Below are 27,082 nucleotides of genomic sequence, written 5' to 3'. Positions count from 1 at the left end.
TTAGAGATGGGGAACATAAAAATCAAAAACGTTGAGGTTGCACAGTAACTGATAAGGCTAGAATTTAAACCCGGGTCTCATCATTTCCAAACCAGGGTCTATTCTGCCGAGACAAAGTGCCTCAGAGTCTGGGATTTTTAGATTCCAAACAAAGTGGGATTTCTTATGACCACCCCATACTACTGAAGACTCCTTACAGTTAGGAACAGGAGCACAGGAGAAGGCAGTGGCTTTGAATGTAGACTTCTTGGACTTGAATAATTTGTCCCCAGAGTAGTAGAAATACACGTTTTCGTAAGTCCCTAAACTCTATAAGACACTGGGTTGGTTTTTTTGTTTGTTCGTCCGTTTGTTTGTTTGTTTGTTTTGCTTGGATAATGGAAATAATAACATACTTCAGAGAACTGGACAGAGATTAAAATGAATATTTTTATATTGAGATTAAATGAAGTGGCATACATGTTTCCCATAGTTGTGGTCTGTAACAAATATTACCTGCCATTCATTCCATCATCATCTTCATCAGGCACATAATCACTAGCAGTAAAGAGACCCTGAAAGGAACCTAGGAAATGTAGTTATGAATTCTGGCTGAGATCCTGTTGGCTCCATGCCTCAGTTAACTCTCAGAGCCTCAGTTTACTCACCAGCAAAACGGGAATATCAAAATATCTGCCTGTGAAGAATTGCAGTAAAAATCAAGTGGGTTATGCACATGAGATAATTTTTAAATAGGTAGAACCCGATAAAATCTTATGGGTTCATGGTTTTATTAAAACATTATTCTTCCTAGGCTGGAAACCCTCCAGACGTCTGGAGTTGTTTAACAGATAATAAAGGAGATAATGCCACTGTTTTGTTTCTCAAATAAGCCACCTTAGACATAAAACACCATTAAATCATAAAAGAATAAATTCATTTCCTCAATTATCACCATTATCCACTTAATCCTATTCTACTGCTCTCTACCTAAACTTGTGGTTCTCTCATAATTTTACCTTACCAGAGGATTAGATAACAAATAGCTCACAGGGACAGGGTTTAGAATAGGAAAACAGTAAACCCTCTCTCCTCTTTGCCTTCCAAGTGAGGGAGAGAAATATCTCAAAGCAAAGAAAATGCGCTTTATGAAATATTAAATGCAGGCTTCCAAAAAGCGTTCATCCCCTTGTTAAAATACTATCAAACTTTGCTATTGACTAGCTATCTGTCTGTTGCATGTGAACTTAAAAATACATTCATTATTGAGATATAATTTTGTTCAAGCTAAAGAAGCATCATGGGCACAGCAATTGTTTTCTGAGTGGGATTATTAAAGGGTTTGGGGCCTAAAGGTGTATGTCTATTTTAAAAAGAAATTTTCTGATTGCAGATAACTTCTCAATTTGATTTAGTGTCGAACGATAGTGATGGGGTTGATAAGTGAGCGTTCATCGGTAATTCATCTTGTGCTGGTAGAAATTTACAGCAAAGCAGTGCTTTCCCAACAGTGACAAGCCCTATTAATCTTCTTCAGACACATTTCAATAGGTGTCCCCATCTGTGGCCAACATCTAAACACTCTGGCATCACCGGCGACTTGGAGACACCTTCATTTCAAGTTACACTACTGAAAATGTGATACTAGATTGTACTCTATTTTTTAACCTAATTCTCTCTCTTCATTCAATTAGCCTTTCTTGCCTGGATTTTCTGCTCATGTGTAACATCATTTCCCAGGGAGAGCTCTCAAAGCTTTGGTTTCTTAGAGATGCACAATCTCCTCCAAGGTTAACAACCAACAACTTTTTTACAAATTAAAATTGCATAGATCCCCATTCTGACAGTCACTGTCCTCTGATTGCATATGTCCTTAGAAAGTAGAACCTGCTCAAAGAAAGCCCGGCTGGGCATTTGAGAGCGCTTAGCCAAAGGGGGAGGCTATAAAATCCATTTGTGTTCATATTTGGAATGCAATTTGTTATCCTGAACTATGATATTTAATTTCAGTGCAGGAGAATGCGGAGAAAAGGAGAGGCAATTAAGAAAAGAGGGTGCTGGAACTGCAGCCCCGTGTTCAAATAGCCACATTTACTCAGCAGATTCAGTCCATAGGATCAACCCCCTCTCCTGTTCCTTTGCATCTGCTGGGGGACCTCCTGTTAGGAAAAGAAATGCAATAATCACTTTAAGGATAGATTATTTCTTCTAAATTGCCTTTATTCTATAGGCAATATCCTCTATGTGGCCGCAACGTTAGTCCAGGCAAAAATGTAGAGGGAGTGTTTGATTTTGGATTGCACCTAAGTGCTTTTTTTTTGGTGCCATTTTCAACCTCATAATGGGTTTGGTCTTGCAAAGAAATAGGATTTGAATAGCATTTTTCTTGTGCACTGAGAAAACTCCCTCAGACATTCTTACGTTAGCAAGGTTAGATATACCTGCATAATGAATGGAATTATTCTTAACTTCATTGAACTTTTTTTTATCCATGTGTGATCTGAAATACATATGTGTCTCTCATAAGTGTGTGTGTATGATAAAGATACATATCCCTAAAAAATCTCCCTCCCTCCCTCAAATTATTCTTCCCAATGACCATATGAGTTTCTTATAGATCTCAATAACCTTATTGTAGGTGGCAAGTTTAAATGTGCCATATTAATAACTTGTTATCCAAGACAAATTAAGTCCTTATGTGTCAAAAGCACTCGGCACTGGATTATCTACAAGACAAGTATTTATTGAATAAATGTTCAGTCCAATTTCATTTTAATGTGACTGACTGTATGTTTCAGCCTCTTAGGCAGAGATAAAAACACTCAGACCTATAACTGTGTTGCAACATTACACCTAACTTGTCTATTTCTATTATTGTCTCCTAACTTAGAATATGGAAAGAAGGCTTTTTTTTTCCTTTGCTTTTTTTTTTTTTTTTTTTTTTTTTTTGGTTGTTGTTGTTCTGAAGAGCAGGGAGAGAGATAGAAAAACGGCTGGCATTCAGCCTAAAGAGAAATCATTGAAACAAATTAATCCTATGCCGTTTAAATTGACATGGTAATCCATCATCAGAGAAGGCAAACTCTGAAAGCAATCTAGAATCTGCCCTGCTCTTTCACTGGTCCTGGAGGCACAAAGACAGATAGTAAAGGGGGATGGGGGGGGGGGGGAGGATCATAAAAGTTAGGAATGACTTAGAAAATAATAAAATTGATTATATCAGCTCTCACTGTCCAGCCTCTGAAAACCTCTTTTGGAAAGGGGAGGTTAACTTTCAACAGTTGCTTTTAAAGTTTGCTTCTAAGTGGCAGGTCATCTGCAGTAGTTCTGACAGTTTGCCTCCTTCTCTAGGCTGCCAGGCTGCTGACTAGTGTAACGTTGCCTGCCTCCTTTAAAAAGTAGACCAGCTAGGAGCTCTGGCAAGACCCACACTTACACAGAAACTTCCCCTACAGTGGTAAGGGGCTTCTTATATGGGGTTTAGGATTGGGGTTTGTTTTTGTGTTTTGTTGCTTTTTGTTGGGGAGGAATGGGAGGGAATCTTTTTTTTTTCTTTTTTTCTCCTATAACCTTGTTTTTGCACTCAATGAAAATGCATGTTATTGTAATTTTCAGAGTATAACTTTTGTAATGTCTTTTAAAACAGAGGCAAGCCACCATGCCCTGTCTTATTTTTGTGCCTTTTATTTTGGAGGCTCATTTTTCTAAACTTCTTGCACTTCAAAAAGCCTGTGATGCTATGTTGTTAAAACTTGTGCAAAATTCCTAAATTATATAGAAAACTGAGGTATCGCATCCTGGTTGATAGTTAAGATGAAAAAAAAAACAAAAAACCCTTACTAAGAGCTCCATTGTAAAAACAGTACGCCTTTATTTTAAACACACAGAATCTTTTTTTTTTCTCTCTCTTTAGTATTTATGTAATGTTTTTATTTTTGTTTTTGTCTTTGGAGGGCAAGGGGGTTGCAGAACCTCGCCTTCTCATTATTGCCTAGGCATATAAACTTGAAGACAGAAATGAATACTATTTTTAATAAAGCATTAAGCTATAAAAGCACGACAATTTGAAAATTCTTTTTTAAAATCTCAAAATCTACTCTGTTAACAAAAGACAGTGTGTGAAGACAAAAACCCAGATACCTTCGTGCCAAAGGCAAGAAGGCAGAAGGACACGAATATAAACCATACCCCCACAGCTGCCCTATTTAAATCTATCTAGGATAGAGTTTCTTCTAGTTTATTAAGAAAACTTTATATGTTCCTGAAACTTTAAAGTAAACATCATACCTCTTTTCTATGATCAGAATTTATATTGACTGGTTTTTAAAATAGGGTGAATAATGCTTGCATATTGACTAATGCTTTTGAAAGCACGTAAGCACAAAAGACAAATTAAATGCATTTCCAGCCAGGGTAAATAGGAAGAGAGTTAAAGGCTCTTATATAAAAAATTCATCCACAGCCATGCCACTAACAATGTTAAGAGTTATTAGCAAAGAAGGGGAGGTTTAGATGTTTGTGTGTTCGTTTTAAATAGAACCTAGGAAATTTAAATAGTAGCTCTTCAGTAATCAAACGTGGAATTGTACTTTCTGAAAAAAATCTGATACCTTTGATTTTGTTTTCTATTTAGAAACAATGTAGGCTTTAGCCAAATAGTATATGATTTTAAAAGTCATTAAATCAACCAATATCATAAGAAAAGAATCAATGAGTAAACAAGCATTAAGTATTGGAGACTGAAAAAAATTACTTTTTAGCCCCTACCCCTCCACCCACCCCCCATGTCCCTTACAGCTGGCCATGCTCTAGCTTCCTTCTAATTGTATGGTAATATGGTAACAAAGTATATGCAAAATGAAAATCTGCATCATAACTTTTAGAGTCAATAAGTAAGCTATCAACACACATTCTGCAAAGAAATAGGATTGCCTAATTTTTTAACCTCCCCCTGACATGTGATATGATGTGATCCTGTCAAGAAATACCCAATGTGACATTTTTCACTGAAGCCAATATTCCCTCCCTTTTATGTTTTCACTTTTGCTTTAAATTGTTTTAAGTGATATCATCTAAATCAATTTACCTCAGTCAAGCACTTCTAATCTCTTTGATAAGGCTGATTAATTTATTATAAATTGTAATGGACAGATGGAGAAAGTACTATTCTATAGTCAAAATAAAAGGGCCAGTGTACATTTTATTTAAATGTTATACTTTGTAAACTCTCCAGATGAAACCTCCTATGCTCGAGGAGCTGAATATCATATATTAAACCTCATCCTCTTAATTTTGAACAGAAGTCCTTTACTTTTAATGCATACCTCCAACATTTCAAGAAATCAGCCTTCGAAGAGGAGAAATGCAGTTGGCAAATTAAATAATTAATTAATTGTGTTTTCTAAATTCACACATAATGTTTTTCTATTATGGCAGTGTATCTGTCTTTGTTCATCTACTTCTTTAATTATATGATTTATGCTGAAACTTCACTTTAAGCTTTCTAAAAGCCAGTAGAAGGAAAAATAATCCTTAAATTATTTTCCTCCTTCCAAAATTCACCTTGAGTTTGTGGCTAAAGGAAATTAAACCAGATAACCCCCCTTTGTTATTCTGTTTGTATTTTATTTAAGTACACTGATGCAGTTAATGAACAATATTAATTTATCTGGATATCTGCCTTGCTAACACTTTCGCATTTAAGTGACTGGCAGTTGATATCATTTGATTAATGCTCTTTTTGACATACCAAAAATGAACTGTCATTTTAAAGGTTTCCCTACCAGGCTCTTGCGAAAAAGGGAGAAAATATAGAATTAGATGATCTTTCCTCACTCTGTCTACTTCTAAATAGGAGCTAATGTCCACATGGCTTTAGATGTCTTTAGAACTTTCTCATTAGGAACTGCCTTGCACTGTAATAATAAAAGCATGGATAGCTAACATAAGACTTGGTTACATGGGCAACAAGCCTATCTGTATCTAGAACCTATTCTCTTTTAATTCTTCAGTTCACTGAAAAGTAAATTAAAGGATCATATTGTTGAATTTTTAAATATATATTAGGCAAAAGATGCTCACCTTTTTTTTAAGTGCCCCGCCAAAGCTGTCAAACTGAAAATTGATGTTTTTACTTTGAAGTGTCTTTTTATGATTCTGCGAAGCACAATAGCTTTACCATTACTAACTTGCTTCAGCTTGTATTTCAACAATAGTGATTCCAAGGAGCTCATTCAAAACTCTTTTTTTTTGTGTTGCTTTCTGCCAGACCTCGGCAAGAACACATGAGTGACAGCCTCTATCTAGTGCTTGAGTATATGAACCTTTAATCCATCATGGAACTTCTAACACCCTAAGGATATATACACACCCATACACATACACCTTCATGTACGGAACTATTACATAAACTACCCATTAAAATGCCAACAGGTTTAAAGTCAGCAGAATGAATATTTTCCTAATCTCATCCAAATTTTATGGCTATAATTTGGCTACTGGCAAGATTCTAAATTGGCTTTTACTTAAATGAAAGAAGGTAAAATATGTAGTAGATTTGGGGGTTTGAACCCCCCCCCATGCTAATCTACTGTTGTAGACGTGTTAGAAATATTGTTCAAAGTGGGCTGGGTGGTCAGTTAAATGGAAGAAAATATTTCACTACATTATGTTTTTCTATTCCCTAAAGTCCACCTCCATGGAGTAGGATTCCTTGATGGATAAGACTGTTGTCTCCCTGAATGGAAACCTGCTTTCCTAGAAAGGATGGGGGTGGGGGAGGCCATTGAAGGGCAGGGAGCAACTAGAGGGAATTTCCCCTCCCCCCACCCCTCCCTGCTATCCTTCCTCCCTGCCTTCCCCTTTCTTCCTTCCTTCTTTGCTACACCCCCTTTTGGTATATGAGTGTAGTTAACCTTCGCTCTGGCCAAGACCAAGAAGGGCTAATGGAGACCCGATTCCTGACAGCTTCAGGTCAGCGAGAGCCTAGAGCTCCCAACCCAGGAATGAGAGGATTACCAAGGAAGGAATTCGAGGCACCAGTCGCCTCACACCTGAATAACACCGCTCCACTCCATTAGGATCCATATTAATAATAATAATGATGATGATAATAATAATAATAATAATAATAATTACCCCTTCTGGAAAATGGTTAATTGGATCTGAAGTTATATTTCCTGTTGCATTGAGGGGCAGGGCAACCTGAACTGAATTCCTCAAGCTGCCAAGAAAATCGAGGAATCTGGTGGGGGGGGGGGAGGGGATAGGGAAAAGTAGAAGTAAGTAAATAAATAAATAAATCGATCAGCTTCTTCCGAAAGAGCAGATTTTTTCTTCTCTTTTCTTTTTTTTAAGGAAAAGGAAGAAGAAAGGAAAGAGATTCTCCCCTTTCCTCACCTTCCGCCCCTCCTTTCCTCCTCCAAATTAGTGTCCTCTTGATTATTTGCAGCTGTGTCGAACCTTGAGGTTTGTTCACAGGAGCCCGCGAGACTCCCGCTCCTAGAAGTGAAAAGCCATTTTCACGCCAGGACTTTGCTGCTTGAGTTTGGGGGAGGAAGGTCTCCTCTCCCTCCCAGCAAATTCCACCCCCAAGCCTTGCTAACTTTAGGGAGCCCCGCAAGACTTTTCTCCTCGGCCACTTGAGGCTCTTGCCCCCAGCCTTGGGGCCACAGACCGATTTCCATCGCTGGAGCGTGGCTTGATACCCCCCAAAGCTAATTTCTCGCCCTGGGGAGCAAGGAGACGCGCCGGCGGCTTCGCTGGTGTGTGTCACCCTGCCCCCGCCTTCCTTCTCGGCCTCACACTTCCTCCCACCTGCCCAGGAGTCCCGAACCTGCCATCCACTAGCGCTGTGGTCCTCAGCGGGTTCCGCCACCCGGCGGCCACCCTAGGGTGGGAGGGACACACAGCCCGCGGGGCTGTGTCCTCTTTGGGAACATCAAAGGAGAAAAGGGACAGAGATGAATCACGGAGAAAGTTAGGGGATGCTGCGTGTCGCGGCTGGGGCGGCAAAATGCAACCCGTTTGGGTCACACCTTTGCTCCAGGAAACTGCCTGCAGAGACCGCACTGTGGGGGAACCAGCCAGCCTCCCCGCGTCGGGCCTGCGTTCCACTCCGGTGGCCACCTGACCACTGTCACTGGCAGCGTGGAGCCCGTGGCTCCCGAACCCTTGGCCCCCGTGGCGGCCCGCGCAATCCTTCCCTGGCGGCGGCCCGGACGAGCCGGGCCGCGGCGGACACCCTGCGGACGGCCGCGCCCTGGCGTCTCCCGTCGAGCAGGAAGGGACGGAGGCCTGCGCCCGGGAGCTCCCTGGCGGTGGTCCGGTCGCCCCCCTCGAGGGCTGCTCCCCCTTCTCAGCCTCGCCAAATCCCTGAAAGCCTGGGCCCCCTTCGTCACCCCGGGGGCTTCTAATCACTCCGTATCGATTTCCCTAACTCTTTTCATCCCGTTGAAGACACATCTTAAAACACTCCAGCCCGGAGTGTGCTCTGGGCTTTATCCACACTAATAAAATGATTTACCCTTCTCTCTGCGCTCTCCTCGCAGAGGAAAATCGTTCGAGCCCCGGCTACTTGTGTGTGATCAGTAAATATTTAGTGCGGTGACATCCTCAGCTAGGCTTCGGATCGATTCGGGGACCACCGGGAGGTGCGCACGGTCCGGGCGGGGCCGCACCAAGCCCGCCTAGGGGGCTCCTCCCGCCCTCGCCGCCGGCCGCTGATTTACGGCCTCGGCAACCAGCAAAAGGGGGCGAAAGCGCGCCGGGAAAATTGGCTTTTCAACCTTTTTACTTTTGACATTCAGCCACCTCCCCAGGCTCTTAATTCTCGCCTCTTCTCCTTCCCACCCCCCTCCGCCCCCGACCAAGGGCGCTCTGTGCGCCCCGCGCGTCCTTCCTGCGGCAGCGCGCTGCGCTCGCGCCCCCGCGGCCCGAGGACCACCTATCACAGCCCTGCGCCGCGACGCGGGGAGGCCCAGGCCCCTGCTCCAGGGGTCGTCGCCTTCGGGGCGAGGTGCACTCTGCCCGCCCACACCTCAGAAGGCGGAGAGAGGGTGAAAAGGCCCACGTCTCCGTTCGCCGAACAAGGAGCCCCTCTGGCTACCTTTTCTCCGACCCTCGGTCACTCCCCTGTTTCTGTGGCTGGTGCTCGACGCCCCTCGGGCCGGAGGGCGTCGGGTGGGAACTTTACTTGCTTCGCAGAGGAGCTCCTGTTTCCTTAGAAGCGAAGAAGCGTTGGGACGTGCTGGAAGGGGGTCTCCTACCCTGATCTTGGCTGCCACGGGGCTGCGGGCGCCGCAGTGGCGGTGTCCGCGTCCCGCTGGCCTTCCCAGCCTCCCCTGGGCGCACACTCTCACCGCAAGGCCGCGCCGGGACCTGGACCCCGGTCAGTGGGCCCGACCTGGACTCGCCTGGCCTGCGGGACCCGCCACCTGGGACGACTACACTGTCCGAGTAGAGAAATGTGAGGGCTACAAAGCTCTTGGGTTTCCACGGCTCTTCAGCCCGGGGGCGCTGGGGCCTGAAAGACTCCAACACTGTTGCCCACCTGTTAGCGGGCCTCCTCCCCTCTCACCTGGGGCCCGGGCCTCTGCAGTTCCGTGGGGCCCAGGGAGGAAGGTGAGCGACCTTGCGGGGTCCGCGCACGCCTCCCCAAAGCTAGCGCCCTCTCCTTTGTCCTACCCCTGATTTTCTAAACTGCCTTATCTGCAGACTATATCTTTATACTAATGCATACTTAATTGGTCCGTCTTGACTGTCCATATAAAACAATTTAATTAGGGTGCTTTCTTGCTTTGGAGAGCAAAGAAAAAAAAATCTGCCCAGTGCTTATTGTATTTAGCACCAATACAGGCAGAAAATGTAGCACAAGTTTTTGGTTGAAAGAGCACCTCTGTGCCCATTGAAGGGCGTTGATCCGAAAAGACAGAAAGGACAAGTAAAATCGATTTGAAGCGACCCTCTCTGTCCCTTTCACACCATTCAGAAACTCCATTCCTTCTAAGACAAAGACCAGCGCCTTGGGAATTCTCAGGGGAAAAGAGGACTCCAGTCCCACAAGCCTAGGGCACTTTTTAAAAAATCCTCAATATTGCCCTTAAAACCGGCTCTCGGTCCTGTGTCCCCCGCGTGTGGGTTTCATAGACACCCCCTCCGAAGCGTCAGGCAGTAAGGCTGACAGAGAGCACCCCACTTCTGTGCGCGTTTGGCCTTCTGGCCAGGCCAGACAAGCCTTTTAGGGTTAGTGCAGCCCTCACCTTTGACCCCCAAGATCGGAGTGACTGCCACGCTACAGAGTGCAGAGTTACAACTCAGGCCAAAGTTAAAACAAAACAAAACAAAACAAAACAAAAAACACTTCTCTACTCCCCACCCAGGGAAACCGGTTCTGGTTCCGCGGCCTGAGCCACCTTTACCCAGTAACCCCCTCCACCTCAACTTTTTTTTTTTTTTTTCTTTTTTTCTTTCGCCTTCTTCTCTTGCAATGAACTGCCCTAACCACCTCTGAAGGAAGGTACTTAAGTTGTCAGGGGAGCATCGCTGGGTTGCGGTGGGTGAGTTGTCCTCCATAAGGAAACCGAATGCCAGGTTATCCGACAGGCGCCCAGGCTGGGGAAGACGGTCATCGATCAGACCTGGCAGGGAAGGGAGGAGGGAGAAAAGGAGAGAGGAGGGCAGGGGAGGGGAGAGGCTGGGCCGCGATCACCTTCACCTGCCCTGAGCCCAGCCCCCCTGTTGAACTATCCCTCGACCTCCTGCCGGGATTAAAGGGGGCGGGGGCGGAAGGGAGGGGGCACCCCCCCGAGTTACACAAGTGGCCTCCTTCTATAAGAGAATGAGTTCACCACCTCCCCAGAGAAGCTTCACCATCCATCCACTCGATATAACTGATGAGACAAACCACAAGGAAAAACTTCTGTAGCCCATATTTATGGTATTAATGAATAGTTAAAAAAAGATTTACACTTCTTATGATCAATATTCTGAGTTATTTCCCTCAAAGTATATAATTACAGTGTCTTCAGAGTTTTCATCATTGTTTGAGGTGGCAAAACCATTTGTAATTTTCATTAGCCAGTAAACATGTAATTAACATTCAGCACTGTGTTTAACTTAATTCCTGTTTAAGACAAGGACAAGAAGCAGCCGAAGAGCGTTAGTTCCATTTGTCAAGTCTGACATACATCTTACCATAACAGTTTCCTAAAATAAAAGATCCGTGTTTCCCCATTATTCTTCTCTTAAAACAAAACAAAAAAATCCATTAGTTAAAACTGTATTAAAACTGCAAGAGGCAAGATAGTTTATTCTCAATTTTCTCTAGTTACTGTATTCCTGCTTCCTTTTTTCATTTGGGAGGGTGGGTGAAGGGAGGGGGTTAATTAAGCATTCATTATTTGAAGACTTGAAATTGGGAACCCCTCCCCCCAAAAGAAATAGGTTTCCTCCTCAGGAAAGTTCTAGAATGGAGACTGGAAAAGGGGGGCACGGATCTGCAGGGGAGAGGGAAAAATCACTTGGGGGAACCTGAGTTAAAAGTAGAAAAATGAGGATTCCAACGGATTCCTAGGAAAAATGTTGCCCTCCTGTTTCAAGTTCTATCTCTGATCCAGGGTGAGGGGAGCCTGTCTGCCAGGCTGCTAGGCTGCTGCTTTTTCCCCCTCCTCTCCCACCTCTGTTTTTTTCCCAACTTGCTTTAGGATTAGCCTCCATCCCTCTCGACCCCAAACAGTGGAATTTGGCTGTGCCTCGGGTCGTCTTGCTTTGCAATATCGCCTATAGTTGTTGGCGGTTTTCTGCTGCGGCTGAGCCGTTTTGCTCCAGCCTCCGACTAAACTCATTAAGTTGGGAGATTTTTTTCAATTGGACGGGTGTTTTTAAAGTCTCGTCTTTCCAGCCCCAAACAAGGTGTAACAACGCACTCTTCCTTCTAAGGAATGAGATGAGAGACAAGGATCACTCCAGACATCTCCTACCTACGGTTTGGGGTTTTTTTTCTTAAAGGCGAGGCTTGCATTCCTCAGCAGCTATGTACAAAGCTCCCTGAAACCTCGTCTCTCTAAAGTTAGTGTGCAGGGTTTTCCAAGGCTGAGAACGCCTAATACATGGGGAAGCACTTCCTTAAGGTGGAAGATCTCTCCCTTCACCTTTCCTCTTTTTCCCTGCAGGCTAGTGCCTACTTTTTATCAGTTTGCACAATCGCTTAGATAAACACCGAGGAGGAGATTCTCTTTAATTATCAAAGACACATCTTTTCAGGGGGCCAACAAAGCGTTTATTTCACCCGCCAAACTAAAGGAGAGTTATTCCAGTTTAGAAGGAAGATGCAAGCGGTTTGGGACCTTGAACAAGGCAAATATGGTTTTGGTATGTTTACTTACAGTATTTTTTTTCTCTCTCTCTCTCCTTTCTCACTTTTTTTTCCTTGTGCTGTGTGGGGCTGGGGATGACTTGGGGCTTTTCAAAATATCGGTTTGCTAACGTGTATGAAATGCCTAGGACTGTGGTTTCAGGGGTTTGGGGAGGGGGGGCCGTCAATTCAATGCATTGCCATATTTTATTACATGTGTGTGATAGGAGAGGTGGTGGAGGGGGGAAGAGGGGGAAAAATACAATTGCAAAGCTGCCAAAATATGATTAAACCGAAGCGTAAAGACTGCGGTGCCTCCCCGTCTCCTCGTCCTGTCTCCTCAAACTCATTTCCTTCGATAGAGCAAACTAAAAGCCAGTCCTATAAGCGTGTTTTTCCAAGCAACAGACGACTCGGTTTTTCTAGCAAAGGAGCTGCGAGGCTCGCACTAAGTATCAGAATTTACTGTTCGATTTGCCTCTGCGCTTTATTTTGCAACCTTGTGCAACTGACAGCCAGCCAGGCAGGGAGGGAGGAAAGCTGTGCCCGGCGCCCTCGGCCGCGGCTCGGGGAGAAGAGCGCTCGGTAAAAGCTAGGAGAATCGCGACGAGAAGGGTACTCACCATCGGGCGGGGTGGTGGAGCTGGCGTGCGGATTTCAGGCAAACGTTTACCTTTTTGCTGTCTATTGCAACCGCGTCGGGCTGACTTAAGAAGCAATTCTGTGCTCTGTCCAGAACGTTCAAGGAACGGTTCCTCATTTTTAAAAAGCCAGCGAGAGAGACGACAGAGACAGAGAAAGAAAAAGAGAGGAGGGGGTGAGGGGGACGCACATAAACCCAGTTCAGGGGGGAAAAAAAAATCATCACCTCTCCGCCAGTGACTCGGGAAGCGCAGAGGTGGCGAGATCCGAATCCGGTCCAACCAAGCCAGAGCCAATTAATTTTAAATCCGGAAGAATTATTTAGATTAAAATGTACAGAACTTTCATTCTGCTATGCCTACGTGAGCTCAAAGTCGTTTCCCTTTAAGAGCTCCTTTTCTTTTAAAGTTGAATTTTAGGCAGCGAGGACTCTTACACTAGGGGGCAGACAGATACTGTACTTGCTCCAATCTTAAGCAATTTTTTCCCTCCCAGCATATGCTCTGATTTAGCACTGTAAATTTTTCAGAGGACCCAACTCTGACAGCCCCTGGTGATTTTCAAAGTACCACAAGCCAGTGGTTAAAAATTGCATTGACTTGGAAGTTCAGAGGGACACAATGGAAGCCCCTTTCCCTATTCATGGAGCTCCAGTGTGGTGGAAGAGAAAAACACACACGGACTAGATTGAGGGAAAGGAGGAATTCAATGAATCCTGGTGGACAGAACTGGTTTCTACTGAGTTCAGAGCTAAACTCGGCATTTGCTGGGGTCTGTATTCATATTGTGATTTAATTTGTGGAGAATTACAGCCATCAGGCCACTTTCTGCAAGAAAATCATATTCCTGGGTGGGTTTACTTTTCTTTTTTTTTTTTTCTTTTTTCACCAGAGTAAAACAAATGTTTTTCCAACTTTCTCCGGCCAAATTAAAGCTTGCCATTCCTCTCATTAAAATAAATTTACATCTACAATAAAAGACTGGGCTGGATTTTTTTTTTGAACACGACATATTGATATTTATCTGTTAGTCTTAGAGCTGTTTATTCAAGGGAAATGAGCATCTCTGAAGAAGACATTTTAAAATATCCCCCCCCCCACTTTTTCCCTCAGTCTGCAGTCTTTCTCTTCTTGTATGCAGTAAAATTAACTATAATTGATAGGGTCATTTATTTATTTATTTGGAATTTTAATAGCCTTCCCAGAACTGAATGAATCCTAAAATGAGAGTGAAATACCTCTGATTTCATGTCAGCCCTGTGGTCATGTGTGTAGCAGGCTTCAGTTCTGTAAGAGATGAGGAAATTCTTCATTTTAAATCTGAGGCCATCAGAGCGCATTTCAAATACCAAAAATCTCTGTACCGTGGAAGCTTTTTCTCCTCAAAAACTTCCCACTTCACTTCTGTAAAAGGTGATCTTGCTATCGAAGTGTCTGCACTCAAAAGGCGAGATTAAGATTTCCCTACATTTATTCCCATCTTCTATTAAACTGAGATGGGTATGCCCATTAGATTTCCTATTTCAACACAGCCCCGCCACATCTCTGCTGAGTTTGCCCCTAATCTACTGACATTTGTAGCATTAGGCAATCCCTTGAATCATAGGGGTTGAAATGGAAGGGGGGAAAAAAATAACACCTTCTCTGAAATGATTTCTTTTCCATCCTCTGTCCTCTTTAAGAGAAAGTTATATTGTGTCTCTAATCAACCTGAAATTCTCAGCCTGCTTCTCTCTCTGTGGCAATCTCATTACACACCACGTTTATGATAGTTCAGTGTCCACTATGGTTGTTGTTTTTCTTTTCTTTTCTTTTCTTTTCTTTTCTTTTCTTTTCTTTTCTTTTCTTTTTAACTTTCAAATAATCCCAGCACCTGCAGCTTTAGTGAAATACGTGATTTCAGCGGAGATGGGGTGAGGGCTAAGAAGGCTTCAGGAATGAAGTGTAAGGGGTGGGGGGTGTTTCTCCTTCCCTAAAAACTAGCCCCTGTCTGCCTACATCTTCACTTAGTACCTTCCTTGTATTCTGTCTGTGTGTAAAGGGTATCAAGTGCAAAATGTACACCAGCACAGGTCAATTATATGTCTGGTTTATGTTTGTTTTTTTTTAATCTTTCATCTCGTCAATTTTTTTTGAACTATCAAGGATGCCTTCCTGTGGTCATTAATTTAGCCTTTATATGTGTTCATGTTTCCTGAAGCTCATTGTATTTTATGTCAAATATTTTAATTGTTCATAAATCTGGTTGGCGTCCCAGATTATGGTTTTTCTCGGTGCAAAAATGTGTATGATGGTGTCAAAATTTTGTTCCATAAATGTTGAACAGTCACAATTCACTAACTTCTCATAATCAAACCAAAAGTCTACTGCGTTGAAATATAGTGTATTCTGTGGGGGCAATTCTACCTGTTTGATGTTTAAAACCAAACGCTCTGGAATCCAGAGACACATCCATGTTGATGACTTTAGCACACTGAGCGGAATGGCTCAGGGCTCAGGCTATGAAGTTGTTCTTACTGCAGTGAATCTCTTGAGATAGACCATGGCGTGTGTGTGGTTTTTTGTGAGTTGTGCTTGATATTATTCCCAATTTGGAGCAGAATCTCTGGTTGTGTTTTAATGACTATATGGATGCTTAAAAGGAACTTGAGGAACAATGAAGTTCGTACTCAACTGTTCCATGACCTAGAAGCACAGTCGCTGAAGTCTTTGTCTGTGTACATTGACAAATGTGCATCTGATACATGTGCGCTTACATGTGTGTACAGAGGGTAGGCACAGGGGAGCCTGGGAAGCTGCTTCCGCTTGTCCATCAGCGCGCAGAACGCTCTATTCACCTCTCTCCACGACTGGGTGTGTGGCAGGACGCTGGGCTGTGAGTTAGCTATAACTAATGAGAGAGGATAAAGTTGAGGAAAATTGATTTTAATTGCGTCATGACAATGAGATGAAGTCTACTTGTGCTTCTCAGCATCCGAGATGCTTTATTTGAGCAATTAAAATGTCAGGCCACATACCTGGGAAATGTTAACCCTACAAGGAAAAGATAGACGCTAAACGGCTTTTTTTCCTCAAAAAGGTTAAAAAGAAATAAGCCACGAAACCAAGCAAGTGATCAGAGTCGATTACGAGAAGGGTCTACCATCACCCGGATTTGACCAAATCTTTCGTTTGGTAAATGTCTCCAAGCTCGGTTCCCGGCACCTTCCTACCCCCCTACCCGCTACCCCTCTGCAAAGAAACCGGGGAACTTTTCTCTTTCTCTGGCATTGTGGGCACAAAGATGCGCCGGGAGTCCCGGGTGGTGCGCGAGCGACGGATTTCGTGGCATCGCCAAGTTGCGGGAGGCGAAGTCCTCGATTCCATCCAAAGCCTCTCGCGGAGCCTTTAAGAGGCGTTGTGTGTGCGCGCCGCGCTCCTCTCCCCGCTGGGGCGGAAACCTCCGGTGCGGGGTGCAGAGAGCTCGGGGGCCGCGTGCCCGGGGCCGGCCCGGGCCCATCCCCCGCCTGGCGGTGGTGGCGGCGCGGCCGCCCCCTCCCCGCCCCCCTTGGCCCCCCGCGCTCCCCGCGCCGCCGCTGCTACGCCGCTCGCGCTAGGACCGGGCTGAGCTCGCGGCCGCCATGGCGGGGCCGCCGCGCTCCGGCCAATGACGACGAGGGGGCGGCGCGCGCGCGCCTGGCCAGGCCAACCCCGGCTGCTGCCTTATAAGGCGCGCCGTCACCATGGCAACGTGCGCTAAGTTGCAGCAGTCGTGTCAAAGTTCACTATATAGAGAGCTCAGTGAGCTGATCGCGGAGAAGCCACTTCTGCCAGCCCCGGCGCCTATAAATCGCATTCCCTCCCGCGCCCCCCTTTTTAGCATATTTGATCACTTTGATTCTCTGTTCTTTTCTCTCCGCGGTGTGTGTGTGCGTGCGCGCGTGTGTGTTTTCTTCTCCTCCTCCTCCTCTCCCCGAGTTGCCTCCTTTCTCCGGGTGCCGTGCTGCCTTTTTTCCCTTCTTTCATTCTTTCTCTCCGTCTTTTTCTCCCCCCTCTGCGCACGAAGGATGTGCTTCTAGGTGGTGATCTGCCCTCCTCTCTCTCTTTTATCATTTCTCCCCCGCCGCCGGCGAGTTGACTCTTTCCCTATGTGTGTGAGGCGGCGGCGGCAGCAGCAGCAGCAGCGGCTCCGGCGGCGGCAGCAGCGGCAGCAGCGGCTTCAGCGGCGGCGGCGGCGCTAGACGCGGCGGCTCCGGGCCCGACCCGGCGGCTTCGGCGGCGGCGGCGGCGGCTCCGGCGGCGGCGGCGGCCCGGGCGGCCCGCAGGGAGCAGCGAGCGGCCTCCATCCGGCGAAAGCGGGCGGCGGCGGCCAGAGCGAGCGAGGCGCGCGCCGGGCGCCCGTGGCAGGCGGCGGCGGCGGCCCAGCGCCAGGACGACGCCGCGCAGCGCCGGACGCGGACCACTTTCATGCTGATTCCCCCGGACCCGGGCAGCGCTCCCGCCACTCCGCGGGCCGCCGGCCTCCGCCCCGGCCTGCCGGGCTTTCTGGGTGCGCCCGCGACCGGCGCCTCCGCTCTCCCAGTCGTCCTGATTTCGATGGCTTTCCTGAATGGCTGACTGTGGGCTGCCCTGGACTTGGCCCCCGGACAGTCGCCTCTCCTCCTCCTCTTCCTCCTCCTCTTCCTCCTCCTACTCCAACTCCTCGGCACACCAGCTCTGAGAGCGAGAGAGTGAACGAGAGAGGGAGGGAGAGAGTGAGAGCGAGCGAGATCTTTGGAGAGATTTTTTTTTTTTTTTTTTTTTTTGCCTCCTACTTCTGTCTTGAAGCCAGACAATCGACTTGCAGCTCTCCCTCCCTTCCCTCTCTCTCCACGTTCTGCTCCCACTCTCTCTCCCCTGGCCCCTTCCCCTCCCCTCCGGGCGGAAAGCCCCCCGAAACCAACAAAGCTGAGCCGAGGGAAACAAACAAAACAAACACACCGGGCCAGACAAGCCATCGACAAAACTTTGCAAAAGCAGAAACAAAAAAGGAAAAACTAATCAACCTCAACCAACCAGCCCCCGAGCCACCCGGGGCGCCCTCCCGCGCCCTCTCGCACCCTCGCACACACAAAAGGCGGCGCGCCGGAGCCCGAGACCCGGGAGCCGCCGCCGCCCGCAGCCAGGGGAGCAGGAAGTCCGGACGCGGCCCCCATAGATATGGCAATGGTAGTCAGCACGTGGCGCGACCCCCAGGACGAGGTGCCCGGCTCGCAGGGCAGCCAGGCCTCGCAGGCGCCGCCTGTGCCCGGCCCGCCGCCCGGCGCCCCGCACACGCCACAGACGCCGGGCCAAGGGGGCCCGGCCAGCACGCCGGCCCAGACAGCAGCCGGTGGCCAGGGCGGCCCCGGCGGCCCGGGCGGCGACAAGCAGCAGCAGCAGCAACACATCGAGTGCGTGGTGTGCGGGGACAAGTCAAGCGGCAAGCACTACGGCCAGTTCACGTGCGAGGGCTGCAAGAGCTTCTTCAAGCGCAGCGTGCGGAGGAACCTGAGCTACACGTGCCGCGCCAACCGGAACTGTCCCATCGACCAGCACCACCGCAACCAGTGCCAGTACTGCCGCCTCAAAAAGTGCCTCAAAGTGGGCATGAGACGGGAAGGTATCGGCCTCTCATTTCTCCCCACCCACCCCCCTCGCCTGGGGTCCCGGGGCCCTGGGTGCGTTTGGCTAGCCTGCTCTGGGTAAGGACGCAGAAGCCCCAAGCTCTTCTCTTCGTATTGCAATTGAAAGGGGTTTTATACTAGAAACAAGTTCTGCACTGGAACCCAGACCCCCAAATCCGCATGCTTTGGCCGACTGATTTCCTCCTCTACTTTCTCTTCGGGCTGTTTCATTTTCTTTGCATTGATTCCGAGTTCATTCGAGTTCGCCTTTCTACGAGGGATGGGGTGTTGTCTGTTGTTGTTTCAAAGCCTGGTTTACTTCTCTGCCTTTCCTCTCTCTCTCCCCTTGTTTTTCCTGCATGTTCAACATATGTCCCTCCTCCCCACCCCTCTCCCCAGCCCCCACCCTCTCAAAAAAAAAAAAAAAAAAAAAACCAAACCTGAGATTGTACTTTTGTACAGGAGGTTCAAATTACAAATGGCAATTTTATGCACTTCGCCGTATTAACGCTGCTGCCCGGGCAGCGCTCATGTGACCCTCCGTGGATTAACATTCTGCTAAAAAAAAAAAAAAAAATACCTCTGTTTTCTTTTTTTCCTTTCACTTTTGAAAGGAGGAGAGCGCGCTAGGGAGCAGGGAAGGGTGGGCGAGGGGCCCTCGGCGGCTGCTTTCGCTCTGCGCGAGTTGGGTCTTTGTGATATAAAATTCGCCGAGCGCCGTGAGCCGTGCTCGGCCAATGGCGCGCACGGCGCCGGGCGCGGGCTCCGGGCTAGGGCGAGCGAACGCCGGGCTTTCTTTGTGTTTTTGCGAGAGCGACTCTCCCGGTCCGGCGTCAGATAACAGCCCGAGCCCCAGCCTCGCCAGCTCTCCCCGGCCCTCTCGGGCCCTGCCCTGGCTACGCCGGCGCCGGCCGCCTGCTCCCCGCCTCTCCCCGGCTTCCTCTCGCCTCGGCCGGCCTCTCTCTCCGCCCTCTCCCTCCGTCTCTCTTTCTTCGAGCACACTGATTAGGCTGCCGCCAGACCTCGGCTTTCCGCTCGTCTCTCACCGGGGGTTCCCCGCCGGGCTGGGGCTGCGGGGTTTGGGGGAGAGTTGTTCCGGGGTGGCCGCAGGCCGTCTGGGGTGAACCCTGGTGTCTTTCTGCAAAAGCGTCTCACCCTCCCCCCCGCCACCCAGACTCGCCCCTCCCGCTCCCTCTCCTCCAATCAATAAGAAATATCAGCTGTTTAGCAGTAAAGAAGAAAGATGCCCCCAGAACGCTACCTCCCGCCCCCAGTGCCGGGGACCCCGAGGCAAAGCGGTCAATTCTGGGTCCTCGGCGGCCCAGCCCCGAGCGGGCCTCGGAGGCAAGTGTGCCGTTTTGGCCGCCGGAGCCTGCTTGGGTGGTGGTTTGAGAGCAGCGCTGCCGGGCTCCCGGTGACTTCCAGGTCTCTGGCCCTGGCGCGCCGGGGACAGGGGCAGGCCTGCCGGTAGTGGCGCGTCTCGTGGGTCTGGGTCAGGTGGGGGTCGGGCCGGGGGAGCTGGGGGTCGAGGCTGGTCATTAACGGCGGGGTGTCTCCTTTCCTCCCCGCAGCGGTACAGAGGGGCCGGATGCCGCCCACCCAGCCAACCCACGGGCAGTTTGCGCTCACCAACGGGGACCCTCTCAACTGCCACTCGTACCTGTCCGGATATATTTCTCTGCTGCTGCGCGCCGAGCCCTACCCCACGTCGCGCTTCGGCAGTCAGTGCATGCAGCCCAACAACATCATGGGCATCGAGAACATTTGCGAACTGGCCGCGCGGATGCTCTTCAGCGCCGTCGAGTGGGCCCGGAACATCCCCTTCTTCCCTGACCTGCAGATCACCGACCAGGTGGCCCTGCTTCGCCTCACCTGGAGCGAGCTGTTCGTGCTCAATGCAGCCCAGTGCTCCATGCCCCTCCACGTCGCCCCGCTCCTGGCCGCCGCCGGCCTACACGCCTCTCCCATGTCCGCCGACCGAGTGGTCGCCTTTATGGACCACATACGGATCTTCCAAGAGCAAGTGGAGAAGCTCAAAGCACTGCACGTCGACTCCGCCGAGTACAGCTGTCTCAAGGCCATAGTCCTGTTCACCTCAGGTAGGAAGGAGCCCTGCCCTCTCAGTCCAAGGACTTCTAGCTCAGAGTTAGGGACCAGAGAACTTGGGAGTCCCCAGCCTGGGCACAGCCTCCCCTCACCCCCACCCCCTTGAAAGGCCAAACTGTTGAGAGCAAACTTGGGAGTGGGAACTCTGTGTAGGTGCTGGGCCTCACCAGGCCTGTCCAGGGGACAAGAGGGGAAGGCTGGACTGCAGGAAGATTGCTCCAGACATAGGCTCTCAAAATGGGCCATGTGAAAGCCTCTTGAGCCTGCCAGGCTGGGATGCATGTTCCTGCTCCCTCCCTTAGCTCCCGGCCTTCTGGGCCAGCTGGGCCTGTGCTGTCTCCCCTGCCCCATGGCTCGTTTTCTGTCACCCTGGCTGAGCCTCTAGGAGATGCCTCTGGGCACTGGAGCGGTCCTGGCATCATCTCTGCAGGGGAAAGTTTGCCCCTGCAGGGGAAAAGTTTGTCTGCTAACTCAGCAGGAGTTAGAGCTCCAGGCAAATCCAACCTGAGGGCAGCAATTTTAAAAATCATATTCTTATTAAAACAATGCAGACTGCCAGGAGAGGAGGAAGAGCTTTCAGGAAGGGGCAAGAGAAAGAAAGGGGCCATCGTAAGTGTCCAGAATGTCTGCGAGGGCTGGAAGACTCTGGCCTCCTGCTTTCTCTGCCCAGGCAAACACTTAAGGCAATTTTCAAACAACCCAAAGTGTATGCCAACTGGGGCTGGATATGAATGTTGCCAGAGATATAAAACCATCATTGACTGCATTATGAAATCTAATTAGTTTGTATGTAGTTTAACCTGTGTGAGTAATAGATCTAATATTAATTAACTCTTGAGGCCAAATGATTTTTGAAGGTGTCTGGCTTTCCACTTTGGGCCACACCTGAGCCTTTTGGCTGCCTCCAGGCTGAGTTCAGCCTACCCCAGGTGGGTGGAAATCACCCCCTCCGCCTTCTGGGTCTAAGTTGTCAGCTGATCCCTTTGTCATGCCTGAGAGGGGAGAGGGGTTCCCAATTCAGAATAACAAACATTGGGATGTTGGTAGGGCTTAGAACCTAGAAACTGCAGTTTTTACAGCTTGTAATCTGGACACTAGGAGTGCTGAGTAGTTCCTGTGGCAGACAAAAAGATCTACAATTTCTTCCTTATTGTTTGAAGGAAATCTAGGGGCCCAAGTCATTAGCTCAACCGATGGCAGGGTTCTGAGCCCTTAACCCACTGTCTGTTATACCTTGCTGTTTCTCACACATCACCCCCCCACACACAGCCACCCCAAATTCTGCCTTTGAAAGTCCTGAGGTAACCAATGAAAGGGCAGTGTCTGGGTGAGGAAAAGCTGTGTGGAGAGAGGCTTGGATCTGGAGTATTTTTCTCAGGGGAACTGTCATAACTAGAACATTTGCCGGATGCAAATGTGCAGGCAGGATATTCCCATACCCCACAACCACCTTCACCCCCATCCCACAACCCTACTACATCCAGCCCAGGAGCCCAGATGATGGGGGTGTTGTTAATTTCTCAATATCATTGTTAGCTCTCAACCTTACTCTTGGTCTTTCAAGGAAAGAAATGCCTGATACTGTCTCAACAGTTTAATTTATTACTATTTGCAAAATGTAGAGGCCTGTGTGGAGAATGCAAATCGCCTCACAAAGAGATAAAGGTCCCTCTTATCTGATTCATAGGGAGACACACAGTGTACCAGTGCAGAGGGAGGGAGTCCTGTGCAAACAGATCTTTTAATTCCTGACCACAGACACCTATGCATTCTTTACGTGCGGAGTCCTAGATGCACACAGGAGGAAATTGCATATGTGTTCTGGTTCTTGGGGTGGAGGTAGTGGCGGCTGTTTTCAGATGTCTGTTTTAAGGATTCACAATATGCATGTGTTCGCCCCAGTCTTGTCTAGGGAGCCCAAAAAGGTCAGGTCACAACCTGCACCGCCTTCACTGAGAAGCCTCTCATTTCAAAGGCACTTACTGTATTTTTCACATATCCGAAAGAGAAAAGTGTTTTCCTGAAGATAACAGGGGAGGGGTTTCTTCTTGGACGGACCTGGGTTTTATAAATAAATAAATAAATAAATAAATAAATAAATAAAGGGGGTAAGAGAAAAAGGGAGAGAGAAGAAAAGGGGAAAAAGAAACAGCTCAAATGAACAGAGAGATCACAGTTTGCATGGCTGCCCTTCAATAGGGCTATACTGACAAGATCAGTTTTAAAGGGCCACTTAAATCAGTTTCAAAGACTGGAGAAAAATGAGTCGCCCTCTTTGGGGAGAATCTGAGGCTGGGTCGTGGACGCCATTACTAGAGGCTGGGCCAGGTTGTTGCCCCCCCCCCCCAACTATATAATTATAAGCCAAACTATTATTTACAGACGAGGAGGGGGAGGAGCCCTGGCAGTTTTGGTTTCATCTGTTTGTCTGTCTGTTTACTGACTTGAGCCAGATTTCACCCAATGCACTTTGCTTGGGGCCTCCCAGGGACCCAGCCTGAGGACTGGGACAGTGAAAGCCTGCAGTGCACTGAGCTTGTGTTTGACTTTAAAGCAAATACCCCAGGATCATCTCCTGCTCTCTCCACCACCACCACCCCGCTCCCCTTCGCCCAGGTTTTTAGCACAGAGGCATTTGCTCCAACTCCGGTCGGGGCAGTTTGACAGCCCTGTACACACACCTCATGTGACCCTTTTCAGACCTCTTAATCTGATGACTGAATTCTTCTTCTCCTTCCCCTTCTTCTTCTTCTTCTTCTTCTTCTTCTTTTAACTTTCTTCCAGATGCCTGTGGTCTCTCTGATGTAGCCCATGTGGAAAGCTTGCAGGAAAAGTCCCAGTGTGCTTTGGAAGAATACGTTAGGAGCCAGTACCCCAATCAACCAACGCGATTTGGAAAGCTTTTGCTTCGCCTCCCTTCCCTCCGCACGGTCTCCTCCTCAGTCATAGAGCAATTGTTTTTCGTCCGTTTGGTAGGTAAAACCCCCATCGAAACCCTCATCCGGGATATGTTACTGTCCGGCAGCAGTTTTAACTGGCCGTATATGGCAATTCAATAAATAATAAATCAAAATAAGAAGGGGCAGTGAAACAGAGAGAAAGAAAAGGCAAAAGACTGGTTTGTTTGCTTAAATTCCTTCTGTTAAGAAAGGATATAAAAGGATGTTACAAGTTTGCTAAAAGAAGAGAGGGGAAGAATTTAATGGACTGTGAATTTCAAAAAAAAAAAGACTGTCAAATGAACTTTTACAGAATGCATTAAAAAAAAAAAAAACTCCTGTGTCGGTCAGAGCAACTTGCTACTTATCATTTTTGTATAAAAAGGAAATTAGTCTTTTTCTTTTTTTGGTAAATTTTTGAAAAATATTGCTAAAAGTGCATTTAAGGAGATTGGGAGAAAATTAGCAGAATGGAGACAGTAAGTCTTTTTTTTTTTTCCAAATTATTAATTGTCCTGTGTCTATGTACCTCTAGCTGTTCTTTTTTGTACTTTTTTCTGGTTCCAAACCAGTTTATTCTGTGGTTCTATAATAAGTTTTGATATAATCTTGGCTTCTTAAAAACTGTGTATCCTTAAAATATATGTTCTGCAAGAATTAAAACTGAGTCCATGAAAATATCATAGGAAGACATAAAACTTTAAAAGGCAACTCAGAGATGATGGAAACGCACTTAGAAGTGGTGACCAAAAATTTTAGGCGAAGTTGAGCACTCTTAATTTGAGAACTGGAGGAACCACATACACTTAACTTCCCCACCCTGCCCCCCCCAAAAAAGACACCATGACAAACCTAGCTTTTTAAAAATATTTTAAGAAAGAGAATGAACTGTGGAATTTATTGGCAGCCAAGGAATGTGTCCAAGACACATGCTGAGGTTTTGAATAAAAAGTGAACTTTTGTAATTTGAATTGGGTCCCGCTTAGTTCTTGAATTGTTACGAAAATCCTATATCTGTTTGTATATTTGCAAACCCTTTGTATTATAATTGTTGATATTTTCCCTTTTTAAAAAATACCATTGAAATCAGCATGACAAAATAACACTGTTGGCACTTATAGGTAACGTGATTGATTCAGTATCTTAGAGTTTACAGTTTGTGTTTTAAAAAAAACTGAAGGTTTTTTTTTAAGTGCAACATTTCTGTATACTGTAAAAGTTATAATAACTGAACTGTTTGGTCGAGTCTTTGTGTGTTATATTCCAAGGAAAATTGAAAGTATTCAGAAATTAAAATATTATTTGATATCTGAAATCTGTTTGGCTGTCCCCACTCACTGTCTTTCTCATGGAGAAGAGCCCCTGTGAGCTCTCGCTGAGCCGGGCCGGGGGTCCATTTGTTTACTGCCCTCAGTCAGTTTGTTCAAAGGTGGACTAGAGTATTTGCCTGTTTAATTTGGGTGTGTGTGTGGGGGGAGAAGCTGAAGTTAATGGTTTATCTATGGTTTAGGAAGTGCCATACTGATATAGTAAACCACCCCCATTCACTTAATCCTCCTTTTAATTAAAAATGGATTTTCCAGGAAAAAAAGGCCCTTATATTTGTCACACTTAAGTGCCTGCTTAGGGAAGGTATTGTGGAAAGTATTAGAAATCTTGAGATCAGTATCTATTTTATGATCAGAAAAAAATACTGTTTTGTACATTTCTGACAGTTAAGCAGAAGACCGTTCTAGCAAGCTAATCACAGCATTGTAAATAGAGGCAGTTGTTTGCAGTGAGTTTTTCCTTAAGTAGGTTTGATTTTTAAAAATACTTTGTGGTTCTCATCTAGCTTGGTTGTTGAGAGGATTTCAAATTCAGTGATGTAGCTTAGAGTGCTGAAGGGTCTGTTTTTTAGTGTATATATGATAACTTGCCGTTGGCCTGCCTTTCCCCTCCCCCCTTTACGTTCATTCTGTGAGAGCATGACCACAGGTCAAGGGAGTCTTTTCCACTGGAGTTATGTACATAAAAACACATCGACATTTTGACATTTCGGATTGTGTAGATACAATCTGTACTGCTCTTGGGATCCTTTGTCCTTAGAAGCCAAATTAAGAAAAAGAAGAGAAAGAAAGAAGGAAGGAAACTTTACAGAGTATGCTGATTTGGAAGTAGTAGCTATTTTGTTTTGGAGTCCCCCCCCCCCCTTTCTCTTTTCCTGGTTTGAAGGAAGCTCAGTGTGTGGGAGCTTCCAATTTTGCTCTTATTGAGGCTTTCCAGCATCCCCTCCCCACCATCCTTCACTATGTTGTAGTTTAATTTTAAGAGCGGGTGGGTAGGGGCGATGGAAGAAAAGGGATCATTTTGTAAAGTGTATTAAACTTTGATAACTCAGTTCCAGTCAATACATGCAGACCAGAAAAATCTGTCTGATTTGTGCATTTGAGCAGAGTCCTCCATCTGACCCCCAGCTTCTTTCTGTAGATATATACATACATAAATACAAGTATGTTCTTAGGGCAGAATATCGCTGACCTTTAGCTCGAGGTTTGTCGGTTGTTGTTTATTTTCTCCTCTTGCAAGTGCTATCCATGTGAGTGTGTGAAGTTTCTCTAATAAGTAAAACACAGGCCCCTTTCCTTGTTTGTTTTGTGTTAGTTTATTGTAAACAGCCATTTGTTGTAAATTATTATTGGCATTAAATTATAATTTATGATTTTCAAAGCAAAAGACAGTCCCTGTTTTATTATGGTTTAAGCATGTGTTCTAGTCATTGGAAATCTCTCTCTCACTCTCTCTGAGTTTCAGCAATGAGCTTGGGGTCTGCAAGGCAGAAAAACAGGACCCAAAATTTTTCAAACGGTTAAAACAAAACCCCTTGTATATGTTTAGAGTGGCTGGAGGAGGATCTGTTTAGAGTCTTGAGTTTGGTTTAAGTTTATTGCATTTAAAGAAAGTTTTTCTTTTCACGCTGAGTTAGAACAAAAGATCTTTGCTGCAACTGAACTGGACAAAAGACCAGGGCTGGGACCCAGCGAGTGCGTTCTGTGTGAAATTGACGAGATCTTTAAAAAAGCTGCTAAACATGGCGACTCTTTCCCTTTAAGTGTCTCTTTTTCCTTGCTGGGATTTTTTTTTTTCTCCTTTTTTTTTTTTTTTCTCTCTCCATCTGATCTGAGCTCGCTTTATTTCTTTTCCCAACCCGCTCCCCCTCCCTCCTCTTGGCGCTCGGGGGTGTGAGAGAACCCAGTTAGACGCGAAATGCAACAATAGTCCGAGGAGAGAGAGAGAGAGGCGATCGCTGCTTCTCGCCACTTTCAAACAAACCTGGGGGAAGACTGAGCTGGGGCGGGGGGGTGGCAGGGGCGGGTGGGGGGAGGTTGGGAATGTAGCCCGTTCGCTCGGCTCGCAGTCGTCCTGCCTCGGCCTTTCAGCATTAGTCCTCTCCGGGCCGCG

At 46.9% G+C, this 27,082-nt stretch overlaps 2 protein-coding genes across 19 annotated transcripts in view; one reads left to right on the top strand and one right to left on the bottom strand.

The window, feature by feature from the left end:
* LOC309867182 (uncharacterized protein) overlaps positions 1-14,797 on the bottom strand; it is a 101,137-nt gene extending 86,340 nt beyond the window's left edge. For 5 of the 16 annotated variants that reach the window (XM_082735641.1, XM_082735642.1, XM_082735634.1 and 2 more), the window contains exon 1: positions 12,955-14,235. The gene's annotated coding sequence lies outside the window, so the exon portion shown is untranslated. The other 11 variants (XM_082735646.1, XM_082735645.1, XR_014313021.1 and 8 more) reach the window with 10 other exon arrangements.
* NR2F2 (nuclear receptor subfamily 2 group F member 2) lies at positions 11,735-24,956 on the top strand. 3 transcript variants are annotated; one of them, XM_082735632.1, is made up of 3 exons: positions 11,735-12,348; positions 20,168-20,695; positions 23,487-24,956. In XM_082735632.1, the coding sequence occupies exons 1-3, from the start codon at positions 12,306-12,308 to the stop codon at positions 23,759-23,761; spliced, it is 846 nt and encodes a 281-aa protein (XP_082591758.1). In that variant the 5' UTR covers positions 11,735-12,305; the 3' UTR covers positions 23,762-24,956. The 3 variants fall into 3 exon arrangements, with proteins under 3 accessions (XP_082591758.1, XP_082591757.1, XP_082591759.1); XM_082735631.1 differs by lacking the exon at positions 11,735-12,348 and adding an exon at positions 18,005-18,592; XM_082735633.1 differs by lacking the exon at positions 11,735-12,348 and adding an exon at positions 19,187-19,940.
* Positions 24,957-27,082: the final 2,126 nt, after the last annotated feature.

Source organism: Mustela nivalis (assembly GCF_964662115.1).
Source record: "Mustela nivalis genome assembly, chromosome: 6".
Classification (NCBI taxonomy): domain Eukaryota; kingdom Metazoa; phylum Chordata; class Mammalia; order Carnivora; family Mustelidae; genus Mustela; species Mustela nivalis.
Note: the sequence above shows the minus strand (reverse complement) of the source record. Positions and strands in the feature narration are given on the sequence as shown.

Bases quoted from the DNA above. Each gene is read 5' to 3' on its own strand.
- NR2F2 (XM_082735631.1), top strand. From the start codon at position 18,151: ATGGCAATGGTAGTCAGCACGTGGCGCGACCCCCAGGACGAGGTGCCC. The intron at 18,593-20,167 runs GTATCGGCCTCT...TCCTCCCCGCAG, and splicing joins AGTGGGCATGAGACGGGAAG to CGGTACAGAGGGGCCGGATG. The intron at 20,696-23,486 runs GTAGGAAGGAGC...ACTTTCTTCCAG, and splicing joins CATAGTCCTGTTCACCTCAG to ATGCCTGTGGTCTCTCTGAT.